This window comes from Solanum lycopersicum, chromosome 6 (genome assembly GCF_036512215.1).
Source record: "Solanum lycopersicum chromosome 6, SLM_r2.1".
NCBI classification, from domain to species: domain Eukaryota; kingdom Viridiplantae; phylum Streptophyta; class Magnoliopsida; order Solanales; family Solanaceae; genus Solanum; species Solanum lycopersicum.
Window position 1 is genome coordinate 40,796,879 of NC_090805.1, and position 15,367 is coordinate 40,812,245.

The 15,367-nt window shown below is 29.1% G+C and overlaps 1 protein-coding gene across 1 annotated transcript; it reads left to right on the plus strand.

The window, feature by feature from the left end:
• The first annotated feature begins 11,925 nt into the window (after nucleotides 1-11,925).
• Nucleotides 11,926-13,864, plus strand: PSBS (photosystem II subunit S). Its single transcript, NM_001309257.1, has 4 exons — nucleotides 11,926-12,228; nucleotides 12,362-12,481; nucleotides 13,039-13,288; nucleotides 13,535-13,864. Exons 1-4 carry the CDS (start codon nucleotides 12,013-12,015, stop codon nucleotides 13,777-13,779), a joined length of 831 nt encoding a protein of 276 aa, NP_001296186.1. The 5' UTR covers nucleotides 11,926-12,012; the 3' UTR covers nucleotides 13,780-13,864.
• The last annotated feature ends 1,503 nt before the right edge of the window (nucleotides 13,865-15,367 follow it).

Here is a 15,367-nt window from a genome sequence, read left to right on the forward strand (position 1 = left end):
GAAATGACTTCTCATGCATAACCATCATCAAACACGAAAAATAAACTACTAAATGAAAAGCATTCAACATGAAATGTATCATCATTTTTATCAATGATTTGTAGCACCAATCAAAGCCAAAAAATCCTTTTCAACTTGAATAGAATCACCAAATTCAACTGTTTTTTTTATATTTGCTGTGGCAATTCGAGCCTCCTCTCTAACTTTCTCCCGATGCGACTTGGCTTTCTCTTCTAGCAATTGGGCCTCCCACAACTTAAACTTTTTCTTCATCTCTTTTTTGCCAATCGATTTGCCAGAAATTTGTTGTTGGGCCTTAAAGATCAAATCAGCGTAGCGTACCTTCAACATCGCCGCACGAATCAACTTGTTATCTTTTTCCAACATCTTAACATCAATGATATGGTTATAAATCATCATTATACCTAGAGATCTAATGTGTTGATGAAAGAAATGTGATAAATAAGTACAAAATTAGATGCGTTATATAGAAGAAAATATTGACAGAACTTTCTTGAATTAATAAATTAATTATTTAAAAATTGAACAAATATATTGATATGTAGGGAAGTCATTTAATAGTTGTAATCCGAAAACAAACATGAAATCGCCTACTATAAATCCCATGTAGACAAGTCAAAATTCCAAACACAAAGCAATAAAAGACTAGAAAGTAAATATGGGAAAGTAAAAATAGACATATAATAGGTCCATAGCATTAATATGTAGATATGATATAAAATGTACAAAATGAGCTAAAAAGTGATCGAGAAAGATAAAACTATACAAAACTATCTAATCAACTGGATTGTGCAAGAGCGCCTAAAGTACAGAGAGAAGTATATACAACAAAATTATTTAATCAAAATACAAAAGAAGGAAAGCAACAAATCTCCAAACACTAAGATCTCACTACGATCCAAAGTCTGCAACAGGCACGGGAGATTCGAAATTCAACGAGGGTGGCTTGTACTAAACTCAATAGAATCAACGAAACAACTCATGGAGGTCGTCTCATTAAATATTGACCCGAGTCAACACATACATAAAGCTACTAAAACGACATAACACAAAACATCACCAAATCCACATGATCACCTTGAGATCCGAATCAAAGATCGTTCTAGATCAAATTCGACATTTCGAAGTTAACCATGCTAATGATTCTCATATGAGAACGTTTATTGGGAATATTGATTAAAATCAAACATTTTCAAACTTTCACAAATATCTCGCCTAATGGCTCAAACTCACACCAAGGGCCTCGACACCCAAACCAATTATGTTACTAGCTCAAAATGAACCTTTTCGAAACTGACAAAAATCTCATATTTATTACATATTCTTCATATGTTGACCAAAGTCAAACTCTTTCAACTTAAAAGTTTCCTAAAAGGGTGGAGGGTGGGAGGGAGGGGGGACTCAATCAACACTTTTCCGACCATCTCGAAAAACGTATTACCCATTCCAACACTAACACATACACTGCACAAAAGTTGGCAAAAATAATAATTTCACAAATATACAAGCAAATGATCATGAGGGTCATTACAATAGTATTTTATTTTATTACCTACATAAATTAAGTTATATCTTATTTAGTTGCTTTAAATTATAATTAAGCCAATTTGAAAAATAAATAAAGTAACTTTTATGAACCTTTTGTAAAATCTAATTTTTATTCTAACGTTACATTAAGGGATGTCAAATGGGCGGATCAATTTGAAATTGGGGAGATTATAATAGGTTGAAATAAAAATTGAATTGAGTAATAATTCATTCTAATTTACTTTGGGCTCAAATTAGCTTAAAGTTGGGTTGGGTCAAGACCCGCTTAATTTGACCCCATTGATTTTTCAATAATTTTAACATATTGTTATTTTGATAACAAACAAGATTGAATTTGAACTCTAACAGATAAGAAAATAAGTTACAAATAGATAGATAATCCTAGTGGATATAAGATAAATCATAATTCATACATTCAAACAGGAAATATACATTAATCTACTGCAAATAAAGAATCTTGAAACATGTTGAAATTTAAGATTAAATTGAGTTCAATTGAAGTGTCATGTCTCGAGCCTACACCTTGAACGCGACCGACACTCGAGAATCATTATTGGTCTCCAATTGAACCCTTAGCTTGGTTGACTACTTAGCTAAGACTAACTCAAGTATATTTAAGCTCTAAAAATAGAATTTAAATTCAAGTCTCAAAACTTCTCAAAACTCAAACTATCTCAAAATAGTATATTCAAAGCTATCTGAAAATACCCCGAAAACAATAATATTTTGCCAAAATAGTTCAAAGGAAATAATGAAAGAACTCAATACTAACTATCTATGAAAACTTTATAGCTCAACATAGATGTCGGGACAAGATCCACGATGTCTCTAAACTACTAAACTAAAAAACAAGAGTGGAATCCTCCGAAATGAAAGAAAGGCTCACCAAATTAGCTTTCAAGAAGTGCAAAAGTGATATCAACAGAACGTCTGTTGATGATCTTGAACACTTTTGAATGACATCACGCTGAATGTATGAGTATGTAATATAGTTGTGGAAAATAATAATTGAATTGAAGAAGCTGAAGCAAAATACTCAAACGAATGTAAAGAGATAAAGGAGTGAAATCATTTACTCATCTCTGAACTCAATATCTTTTAAGTGATATGATAAAATACACTTTTAACTCTATTTAGGAGATTCTCTAACCGACAACGATCACTATGAACAACGTAAGGATACAATGTCTCGCCCATGCTACAATAACTGTCTCATAACTTTTCAGGATATAAGACATCTCAACTAAGTGGATCCATTGAAGCTTTGCTCAAAGCCAATAATAAGTCGTCTAAAAAGTACGATCATTTGATTTACCTATACCTATGTTGGCTACATGGTTTATAAGAATTCTGAATTTTCTAAACGCATTCTCATGTTGATGCTCAATACTAATCCTAATAAATATATACTTATTCTCAAATGTATAAAACATACTCGTTCTCAATTTGAGGTAATTACTCAAAAATATCCTCTTAAAAGAGGACTGCTCTAAAATATCTTTGAACTCATTAACTCTCTAAGAAATCAAAATTCTCTTTTCTCAATGTAAAATGTGATACATTTAGGAATACTTGGCCCCCCATATACTTTTAATGTAAAATGTGATACATTTAGGAATACTTGGCCCCCCATATACTTTTAATCGAATCATGCTTAAGACTTTTTCTCAAATCTCATTTTTACTTAAAGGGATTTTCAATACTAACTCAGTAATAACTCAACAATAGGGTTCATGCGAAAAAAATTAGACATGAACAATTAACTCAAGAATTTCAATTCAAGATATAGTAACTCAACAATCAAAATCTAGAATTCAAAACTCAAGAGCGAAACTCATCCGAAGAATGATCAAAACTAAGAACGTAATCTTTGATTATTCTTTACTGATAGAAAGTAGATGCAGGGTGTGAGGATAAGCTCATTCCATCATATGATAACCCTACATACCTACCCTGGAAGAATAAAGTTCTTGGCGAAATCGGTGAAAACTCAAAATCTTAAATTTTCTCCTCTTAGATCCTTACTCTAAGACTTGGAAGCCTTAATAGGACCTTAGTTAAAATACGTTTATTAAATTTCGGTCATAGCTTAAAGATAATTGTGTCTTATCACTTTAATACACAAAAATAATATTAAAAATTAGAAAATAAAATAATACATATATATTATTATATTACTACTATATAGAAGAGCCAAATCCATGGACGACCAAAGGCAAAAAAGTTATTTGGACGATCAAGTGCAAAAAAGTCATTTTGCTTGATAAAAAATCTTACTTACTTTTTCAGATACTTCTAGAAGAATCGGGTCTCCTCTATTCCAACAAAATAAATAGAAACACATATCTTCTGTCCCAACTTAGTTTTTATCCTATCATTTTCTTTCTGTTCTCTTTTAAACTTAAACTCGTGTTTGTGCTTTCTTCAACATTGAATTCCTTTATTTTGTTTACGTTTTCAGTCTTTTTTTTAAGGAATACGTTTTCAATTTTCTCATTCAAACGACCTAAAATGTTAGATATCAATTGATGAATTCAACAGTTCTTAAACACCATTGTTAGTCATTCGAGAGAGCTAAGCAATGAAAGGAAACTGAAATTTTTTATTACTAAAGAATGAATCGTGTTATAAAGACGCACTACAGAGTATACATGCTTATATACAACTGGTAACTAACTACACCTTCTAACAACTTTATCAAAATATATCCAGCTAGGACAATGAGTCCACTACCCTTAATATCTACTCTTCAAGTAATTCCCATTTCATCATCAATTTGTATAAATTTTGTTTCGTGTGTATAATTTTTATGATTTCTTCTTTAGGTTATCATGTGCAAGATCATAAGTAGCTATGTCTTACCATGTTATTACATTGTTGTGATTGTATTTAATAAAATCAAGGAGTTGCTTCTAATATAGTGTTGGAAGTTGTCAAAAAGTTTACGTTTATGGAAAGGGAACTGTTGTTTGTGATTTCACATCAAAGCTATTCTTTTTATTTGCACGCACATATCCATTATTCCTCGAGATACTTATCACCTCCTCCAATACACAAGTTTCAGCTAATTTGTCCATCAAAATTATTGTCTTGGATCATAATTAACCTGTGGTATATTCAAAAAAAATCTGCCTGTTCTTGATCATTAATATGATGGCATAAATTAATAATAGCCGATACTAGCTCTATTTAACTTATAGTTTTTGATGAATATTCTTATTGTGCTTTTTGAGAGACTTGAGAATAATTTTTTGTTGCATTGATAACAAGTAACAAAAATTACATCCTTAAGTCCACACATATGTTTACAGATCATCAATTCATGTAAAGAAAATCTGTGTAAATTGATTTTGCGAAGTGTTTCAATATGTCGGTTTATTCTTAAAGAGTGTTGTTTCAACAATTGATTCCCAACAATTTGCCATTGAGGTGAAACCCATTTTCAAGAATATCTTACTATTTTGAGGTATGATTTCCTCTCAACTTTTGCTCAAATCTTTCTTCTTTCCCGCTATTTTCATCTTAAATTTTCTTATTTTGTTTTGTTCATTCTATGGTGAGTGGTGACATATCTCCTTCTATAAATGAAAAGGCTGATATTTTAGGATGAAGAGAACTTTGATTTAATACGATTTTCCTTAAAAAAATTATTGTCACGGTGAAAAGTGCAAGATCAAAACGAAGAATAAAAGTAAAAAAGGAAAACTTATATATCAAAAGTGGAAAGGAGCAAATTTAAGACATGCTTAGGTATGATCTTGTTTTGGTTCTGTAACCATAATTGTTATTCATTTGAAAAATTCTTTTGATCCAGACTCTCAATTAGTGTCTAATCTTTACTCAAAAACGTTCCAAACGAATTTAATTCAAATTACTCTGCACTGCTGAGGTAGAATTATGACCACTGAATGTTGTTGCTGCTTGAGATGTAGGCAGAAGTGTTGATGAGAACATGCTTGCAGTTGTTTTAGTATCCATGTTTGGCATTACAGGCTGTTCTGGTAAAAATGGATTTTAATGGTTAGTTGGGTATTTGTTTTAGGACACTATTTGAAAAAAATGTCAATGAATTCTGATTATACAATTCGTTTAAGTAGAAAGAACTGAAGTTGCTAACGTTGTTAGAGATGATTTCTTGATACTGTTCTGGATTTTTCCTTTCTTGGAATGCATTGAAAGATGGCAATAACGTTGACAATGTGAAAGTGTCATAGTTAATGTTGTTAGCAGCAGTGTTAGGCATGGGTTGTACTGGACTTCGTTTGTGGAGTTGCTTAAAATTCTAAACTCCAACCATTTCTTGAAGAAGCCTTAGCAGGTAATACATTCGTTTTATTTCTCAACACCTTTTTTGGTTCTTGATGGTTTGAAAAGGTGTTAATAGATGTTGATGATAGTATTAAAGCTTCATTTAGCACAACTTTTCATCCTTTGGCTGAACTTGAATCCAATGTAAGTTTTACTTTCATCAATTCTTGTTTAACTTCTTTATAATTATGTTCTTTCGCTTTCCATGCAATAGGATTTTGATTCTGATCCAACTGTCTTGCCTTTTGTTGTCTGTTATGTTTTGTATGTTCGTGCCTTTGTGTAATATTTTGAGGTGTGGTAAGTATTGCTCTCTTACCATTATTTCTTTATAAATTATTCAGGTGTACATTTTGTAAGTTTTTGTTTGTGATATATATCGTAGCTATAATTCATAAGTATCAAGTTTCAACATAGAAACACACATTAACATTAATCAATGTTATACTCAATTCAAGGATTACTTTAGTATTTTTTTCATGCCTTCTTCCTTGGAAAATATTCAGTGAAAAACATAGAAAAGTTACATAGATAATAGGAATCATAAAATGATTACAATTTAATAAACACATGCTATAAAAGGGAGAGGAAATGCAGATTGTATAGATTGATGCCACTTGACTAAAAAAATCTCCTTAAATAAATGTGACAATGAGCAAAACTAATGAATTTTTTTTATGAAGAATGCAATAATAAGTAATTGTATCACGCCTGGTTCGATTCGTGAAAGATACTATGTATCTTTGTTGCAGGACAATTATGTTTGTTGGCTATAAGAACTGGTTGTATGATACAAAAGACTAGTGGGGAATGAAGTTAACATTCTGATTATGTTGTCATTTTAGATGTCATCTATCAGCTGATACAAGTTCTCTTATGTGTCTATAAGCCTATGACTTTGGGTGATTTTTCTTTACTGTGGCTCTTAGAGGCCATCATGTAGTTGTAGAAACTTAAAGCTTTTTCATTTTCTTTATTCGACTTATATAATCTTCTTATTACAATATTTTTCGCTATGTTTTGTTTTACCTTCAATGTTTCAGTTGTGCTGATCATATTGTCTCCATCTACAATACAACAAAGCAGAGACAGACTTCATAATTTTCTTAGTTTTCTATCTAAAACTGAATAACTGATCACCTACACTGAAATAATAGAAGCAAATGCATATGTTGATAGAATAGATCAGACAAGACTTATATATGTAAACCTTTGATTAATTCACGCATATATTCAAATCTCGGTTAGATTAACTTTGTGGCATTGATGACTTGTTTTATCTTTACTTTACTAATATAAAGGAAAAATATCAGAAAGCAAAAAAGATGTATTAATCTTTTGTTACAAATGACATATAATTTAATTAATTGTTGATTGTTGGACCTATGTTGTACATGGGCAAGAGTATAGAAAGGTGAGACGAAGGGCGGCCAAGGCCAAAATGGTAATTTTACACAAAAATGCAATATCTCCACAACTCTAGAATCATTTGATGCTATATTTAACCCACACAGCTCTAGAATAATTTGATGCAAGAAATTGAACCCACGTAAATCATCTCGGCTTTATCCTTTCAGTCTTAAGAATTCAGGCATATTTTCTTTCAAATTTTGCTACAAAATTCTCTGTGTTCTGTACATACTTGAATTTTACGTCCCATTTTCAGGTTGATGTCTTTATTATTCTATTAATGTCTTCTCTAATTTTATGGCTGAAATTCATGGGTGATATGAAGATTTATATAAGAAAACTTTCTGGAAATTGAACTATTTATTCTTATTAATGGATATGTTAAATGTTATTTAACATTGCAGTTTGGATCCAAAGTAGTACTCAAGCTCTTCATTCTCTCTGTATCACTCCAATGTCTATGATCTCGAGATTCCTTCAGAAAGATATAGACAATTGTTAGGTCTATAATGATTATGGCCGAAGTACACCAGCTAATTTTGTTATCGGTTCAACATAGTTAGAGCTCTTATTTACCTCCAGATACCATGCAAATTTTGACACAACAATTATTGAGATGCTTTATTTGCTAGAGGTTCATTTCCTTCAAAACCTTATCTGAAATGCTTCAAATACTTTAAATTAAAGATGATCAAGTGCTCTAGTTTCAAGTTAAGAGAGCATGACTGGCTCCCCGTTGGATCAAGCAACTTTGTATAACCTTCTCCTCTTGTCACCGATTGAATCAAACTATTTATACAATTGGACTTTAGCTATTAGGTTATTGGAATCATTCATCATCAAAGAGGAATGTTGTGTACCGTTAACTCGAATGAGGAAAATTACAAGCTTGATGGATTTGAACATAGCAGATCCAACTGAATCTTTCAACTGAGAATAAGGAGCTCAAAGAACATTTATAAGGTCAAATGGCAGAGATCTTGAAATCTAGAATATCAAGCCATAACAATGCTAGATCATTACCTAGATTATATTCTTGACTGATATTATGAAATCCAATCATTTTAATTCACCTTATTAACATTACTTTTGAAATGTTGCATCAATGTAAATATTAAATAAAAAAAATTGGTGCTTTGCTTAATGCTAAGGTAAATCTCTTTTCATATCATTCTCATTACATACTCCAGACAGGAAGCTATTTTTTTTTTTACCTTATAGAAAGTCTAATTCTCTAAAATAAACATGTTTCTTTAGTGCTAACTTTCATTCATTTACATAAAAGTAACAACATTACGGACCAAAATTTTCATTTTTGTATTATTTGGCGTTGACAAATAATGTTGAATCACGGCTATAGCATAACACTTTCAATCACATTTTGTAAAAAGTTTCATTGTAAAAACAGTGTTATCAAGCACATTGCCCTTTTCCTCTATCAAATAAATTTAATTCTTAATTACTACGTGAGTTTGATGGTGCAGGAATTGATATACTTTACTAATAAATAGATTTAATTAATTGTAATTGCAGAGCATGAAATTCAAAATAAAATCTCTACATTCAATATTCAATAGTATTTTCTGCAAATGTCGTATTAACATGTTTTATATTAGTGTATTTTCAAATAATCAAAAAAATAACCACTTTGTTGGGCCCGTGATATCATGGGCCATACTCATCTAGTATATATATATATATATATATATATATATATATATATATAATATATAGAAGAGTGAAGTGGTAGGACGACTAAGGGTAAAAATGTAATTTTATTCTAACAAAAATATATTAAGAAAGATAGTAGATAATTCTAGAAACATTTTTTTACATATGAAGTGAGTAAAAAGGTAATTTCACGCTAACAAAATCTACCAAAAATGATAAAAAGAAAAAAATAAATATTTCTACAAAACATCTTTAGTAATTGTTATTACTATTAACTATTTTGTTATTACTTCATTATCTTTTCTTTTGTGAATTGTTGTTATATATATTTATTACTTTATTTTATTTACTTTGGTTTAGTTCTTAATATTTTTTATATTCATTATACTTATCAAAAATGCCTACTTTAAATATATAAATATGAATTAATTATATTCACCTTTATTTTGGTTCTAATTAATATACTTGAAAAGAAACAAGTGTGTAAAATTAATAATATATATCAGATTGAAATTAAAGAAAAGGATGTTAAAAGTAACTTTACAAATAAAAATGAATAGGATGAAATATTTGTATTTATGGCAATCAAGAATAATTATATAATTTCATTCTAACAAAAATATACTAAAAGAGCTAGCAAGAAAAACAAATAATTCTAGAAATATCTCTCAATATATGAACTGAATAATGATTGAAGGTAAAAATGTAACTTCACGCTAACAAAAATCTAACAAGAGAAAACTAAATAGTTCTAGAAATATCTTTAATTATTGTTATTACTATTAACTCATTTTGTTATTACTTCACTTTTTTTTATGAGTTGTTATGTATCTATTCATTAGTCTATTTTACTATTACTTTAATTTAATTTTTAATATTTTTTTATTTATTATACTTAATAAAAATGTCTAATTTAATGTAAAATTTTATTATTTAAAAATATAATTAATTATTGTCACTTTTATTTTGACTCTAATTAATACATCTGGAAAAAAAATAAGAATATAAATTAATAATATATATTAAATTGAAATTAAATAAATAAATAAAATTAAGTTTCAATATTTAAAAAATATATTTGTAGGTCATTATTTTTATTCGTTAAACACCTACAAAATAAATTTTAAAAGTATTTAGAATTGATCATTAGATGGATCAATAGACTCTATCTTCATATAGTTTATGAAAATTGTTAATATATTGAGATTCATAATTTTAATTTATTCTCTTGACGATTTTTAAATAAAATAGAAAAAATATCATTAAATTAATTATTTAATTCAAATACATTGTTTGACACGATGTTAAAATAATCACTGGCACATGTGATATTTTATTATTATTTCTTATCATATTTATCTAAAATGTCATAATATTTTTTAAAAAAAAAATTAATTAAATTTCTATTGTAAGTATATATAATATTGTAATATTAAGTCTATAAAAAAATTCTTTCATTATATTGAACATGTATACGAACTTTAAATAATCTAGTATATATATATAACTATACGTTGGCAAGTGGAAACATTTGGTCCTCACAATTTCCTCCTCCAAGCTGTGGTTCTAAGTTCTGGATATTCCCACAATCGTTGGACCTTCCACATGTCACTAGACACGTGTCATCATTTTTCTAGTCTAGTTTTTGCCTTATTTTGTTCTAGTCAGTGAGCAAATACTCTCTTCGTTTAAAAAAATGACTTTATTTTTTTTAATATGTTTCAAAAAAAAAATTATTTGTTTTTTTTGCAACAATTTAATTTTAACTTTCTACGTGATATGTTTAAGACCGCAAAATTAAAAAGTATTTTGGTACATTATATATAATTTTAATTTAGAACCAAAAGATTAAAAAATCTTCTTTCTTTTCTTAAATTCCGTTCCAAATCAAAATAGACCATTCTTTTTAAAACGGATGGAGTATTTCTACATAAAATTCATTACATTATTTTTACCATGTGTTTAATGCCCATTTTTGTTAGAATGTGATTACGTGCCTTCATTTTTAATTTGAATTTACCTTTCGTATTATCTTTATTTTGTCAGAAACTTTAAGATATATGTGAGTTAAATTAGGTTTAATTTATGGGAATTTCACAATAATCTCATTAGTGTTGAAGAGCTAATTACATCATATCTCTATTTTTTAAAAATTATAAAAATCCTTTAAATTTGATGGAATCTGGATACTTTCTAAAACATCTCGATACATTGTGTTTTCGATTTTGTATACATCCCTCAACGTCTCGATTCATTACATTTTGGTTTTTGATACATCACACAAAGTGTTTTATCCGATCGATATATTGCGTAAAGTGATAAGAAAGCGTAATGATTTTTCTAGTTTTTTTAAATGATAGAAAATATCAGAAATATAGTAAAATAAGTTGTGTAGTTAGATAACTTTTTCTTAATTTATTCTAGATATATTGTATTCAAGCATGATCCGTATGTATATGAGATACACTGATGTGTCTTTGACCTCTCTCCAACTCTCAATTGTCATGTATCTATATTTAAGAATAAAAATCCTATATCACATATACACGTATCGAGTATCAAAATTTATAAGTTGATTCTCTCACTCGCCTCTCTCTCTATGTATTTATATTTCATAATGTATTTAGTATCAAAGATACATATATCTAGTATCTTTATATATGCATGTATCTGACTTGAAATCTATTTCGATACTATTAATTAATAAGACGATATGTAATTATTAGAGTGGATTAATATTTATGTAATTAAGGTGTGTGCTAATCTATGTTGACATGCTATGAGGACCAAGGACCAACATTTTTTCTTCACCAAACGCATAAAGTACATAGGTAGACGTGGTTGCTCTATAGACTCTCACTTTCTATCCACGATCAGTGATGATAATACAAAAATCCCTAGCCTTAAAATTAATGGACACCATTCATTTTCTATATAATACCACCATATCTTATAAGAAATTAATTTAAGTGAAATTCTCGTACATCTTCTTCATTTATTTTTTTTCAATCAAAAAACTCAAAGGGGAATTTTGAAGTTGTTGAGAATAAGCAAATGGCTCAAACAATGTTGTTAACAGCCAATGCCAAAGTTGATTTAAGGAGTAAAGAATCTTTAGTTGAAAGACTAAAACCAAAGCCTTTGTCTTCTTTGTTCCTACCTTCTCTTCCTTTGAGATTTTCTTCTTCTTCCACTAATGCTTCTTCTTCAAAATTCACTAGTACTACTGTTGCTCTATTCAAGTCAAAAGCTAAAGCTCCTCCCAAAAAGGTAATACTCTCTCGCTCTGTTTCAATTTATTTAATGTAGTTTTTTGACTGGACATGTACGTGTTTTAAAATTATCAAATAAGTGCGACTCAAACATGAATAAAATGTTGATAGTGTTAGTTAAATATCGACAGGTTGCACCACCAAAGGAAAAGCAAAAGGTGGAGGATGGGATTTTTGGTACCTCCGGAGGAATTGGCTTCACTAAGCAAAATGAGCTATTTGTTGGCCGTGTTGCTATGATTGGTTTTGCTGTGAGTATTACTACACTTCAATATATTTTTTCTTGATATCAGATACATTATGAAATACAAATAAATAGCGAAACAAATTGAATCACATTCCAAGGTCAATAATGTATTAGATAATGCGGCATAGGGAGATTATTAGTGATTGTCTTTATCTACTATTATTTGTCATGTTGTGTTTCTTCAAAAGTTTATTTGACTAGTTTTTAAATTTAAATTAAATTATATTAATTTGATATTTTAACAAAAATTTAGATATTCAAAAACTCTGTGAAAAGTAGTATAAATTGCAATTTCTTACGAATCATGATGAAAAAATACATCATAAAATATTAGTCAAAATTTTTATAATTTAACTACAAAAATAGAAATCATGACAATTAAGAATGAACAAAAAATAGTACGTGACCAAAGGAAATCAATAATTTTTATGTAAATACTCTGTTCATATTAGAAAATTTAGTAAATATTTAATTAAAACCATAAATAAATATACCTAAGCTTCTTGCATGATTAATAATTTTATCAGTTATGTGAATGATGATGTTAATTTTGATATATAGGCCTCTTTGTTGGGAGAAGCAATAACAGGAAAAGGTATTTTGGCACAATTAAATCTTGAAACTGGAATTCCAATCTATGAAGCAGAGCCACTTCTATTGTTCTTCATTCTATTCAATCTTCTTGGAGCCATTGGAGCTTTGGGAGACAGAGGCAAATTTGTTGATGACCCTACCCCTCCTACTGGCCTTGAAAAGGCTGTTATCCCTCCTGGCAAATCCTTCAAATCTGCTTTGGGACTCAGTGAAGGAGGTATTATAACTTTATAAGCTCACTGCAATAAAAATAACTTTTAGCGGTATTAAATATTGACATTAATAAAGAATGTTAAAGTCTTTATCGATATTAGTTAAGTGTCATTAGAATCAATGTCGCTAAAGACTTTAGAGACATATACAAAGAGTGTTAATATTGAATGTAGTGATTGACGGTATAAAAGAAAAAACATATTATGTTGTGACGTTGTTTGATTGGATACTGAGCTAAAAATAATTGCAGGTCCATTGTTTGGATTCACAAAGGCAAATGAGTTGTTTGTAGGGAGATTGGCACAATTGGGAATTGCATTTTCCATTATAGGTGAAATTATTACAGGGAAAGGAGCATTGGCACAATTGAACTTTGAGACAGGTGTCCCAATCAATGAGATTGAGCCTCTTTTGTTGTTTAACATTGCCTTCTTCTTCTTTGCTGCTATAAATCCTGGTACTGGCAAATTTATCACTGATGAGGAAGAAGATTAGATATAGAGTACTACTACTTTTTGTGTGTATTACTTATGTGTAGTTCTTCTAATAAGAATTCAAACTTCCTTTAAATTCATTCAAAGTTGTTTGCACTCTCCTTCATCATTTTCTATTTAATTCATTTCTGCGTTTACCTTACTCGCAATTTAAGCCCTAAAATAAAGTCCTTTATGAGAAGACATAAAAATTTGAGCAAATTACACATCACATATTTTTAAGATAAAATTATAATTTATTCTTTAAAAATTTATATTTACGAAAATTCTTCAAAGCGGATAAATTAATATAAGCGTTGATACATTTATCTAATGCGCGAGATACAATAATCTGATGTGTGAGGTACATTTTATATATGATACATTAATCTGATGTATGAGATACACTAATATGATGAACGAGATACATTAATGTAATGTGTGACATATGTTAAAGTCATGCGCTATAGTGAGAGATTTTAAAAATTTGTAAAATTTATTAGGGATAATAGTAATAAATAAAATTTCAAGTTGGTTTCGAGGTATTGCATATTTGGAGTTTATATATTAATCACGTAGAATTAATTGTCTTTTGCTCTTTGTATCTCATATGTGAGGTAAGCAAAATGCACCAGTCCATTATCGCCTGATCGATACATAATATTGTTTTTTTAAAAGGAAAAATCGTATCAAGTGTAAATTATTAATTTAAAGTTAGTGTTATAGTCACAATTTCACTTAATTTTAATTCGTAGCAAATGCTTTGTCATCGTCTCTCTCCAAATTTCTCACTCGCCCTCTCCTGATCTCGCTCGGCAGTCTCTCGCTTGCCTCTTTATACAAAAACACAAATGCATATATTATGTTTGTGTTTGTATAAAGCGAGAGAAAACTGTATATTTATATATATATTTTTTTTTCGCTCGCCACTCTCCCTCGCCTTTCTCATTGATACAAATACAAATGTATAAATTGCGTTTGTGTTTTTATTAAACGAGAAAAATCTATATATGCAAATACAAACATATATTTTCACCCTATAAACTTATAATTATAAAAACACAAATTTTCCCCTATAAGTTATCTTTTGTCTTTCTCTCTTTCTCGTTTTATACAAACACAACACAGATTATACAAATTACAATGAATTTTGTGTCATATAAACGAGAGATATTTCATATACAAATGTTTTATTTCGATTGAATTTTATACAAATTCAAATTTTATGTAGATATATAATTGAATTGAGAGACTGCTATCGATCTATACAAATACTTCATAAAGCGCAATTATACAAACTATATCTATATTATACAAATATAATTTTAATATTTACTAAATCTAAAATTTACTCTTTTTAAAAAATAATTAAGTTAATTGTAGCGAAGTAGATAGCTTTGTTAAAAGTTAAAACTGTCCATTTTTTTTAAAAAAACAGTGCCGAATACAAGACATAATTAATTAAGATTTAATTAATTAATGCATTTCAACTGAGCGCGGGAAATCTAAACGGAATGCCGAATAAAATCGCGGGAAATAGCAACCACAGGTAACCTGTTACCGGCTATACCGGTTCTCTAATCCTTTGTTTTCATATAACCAAGTGGGCC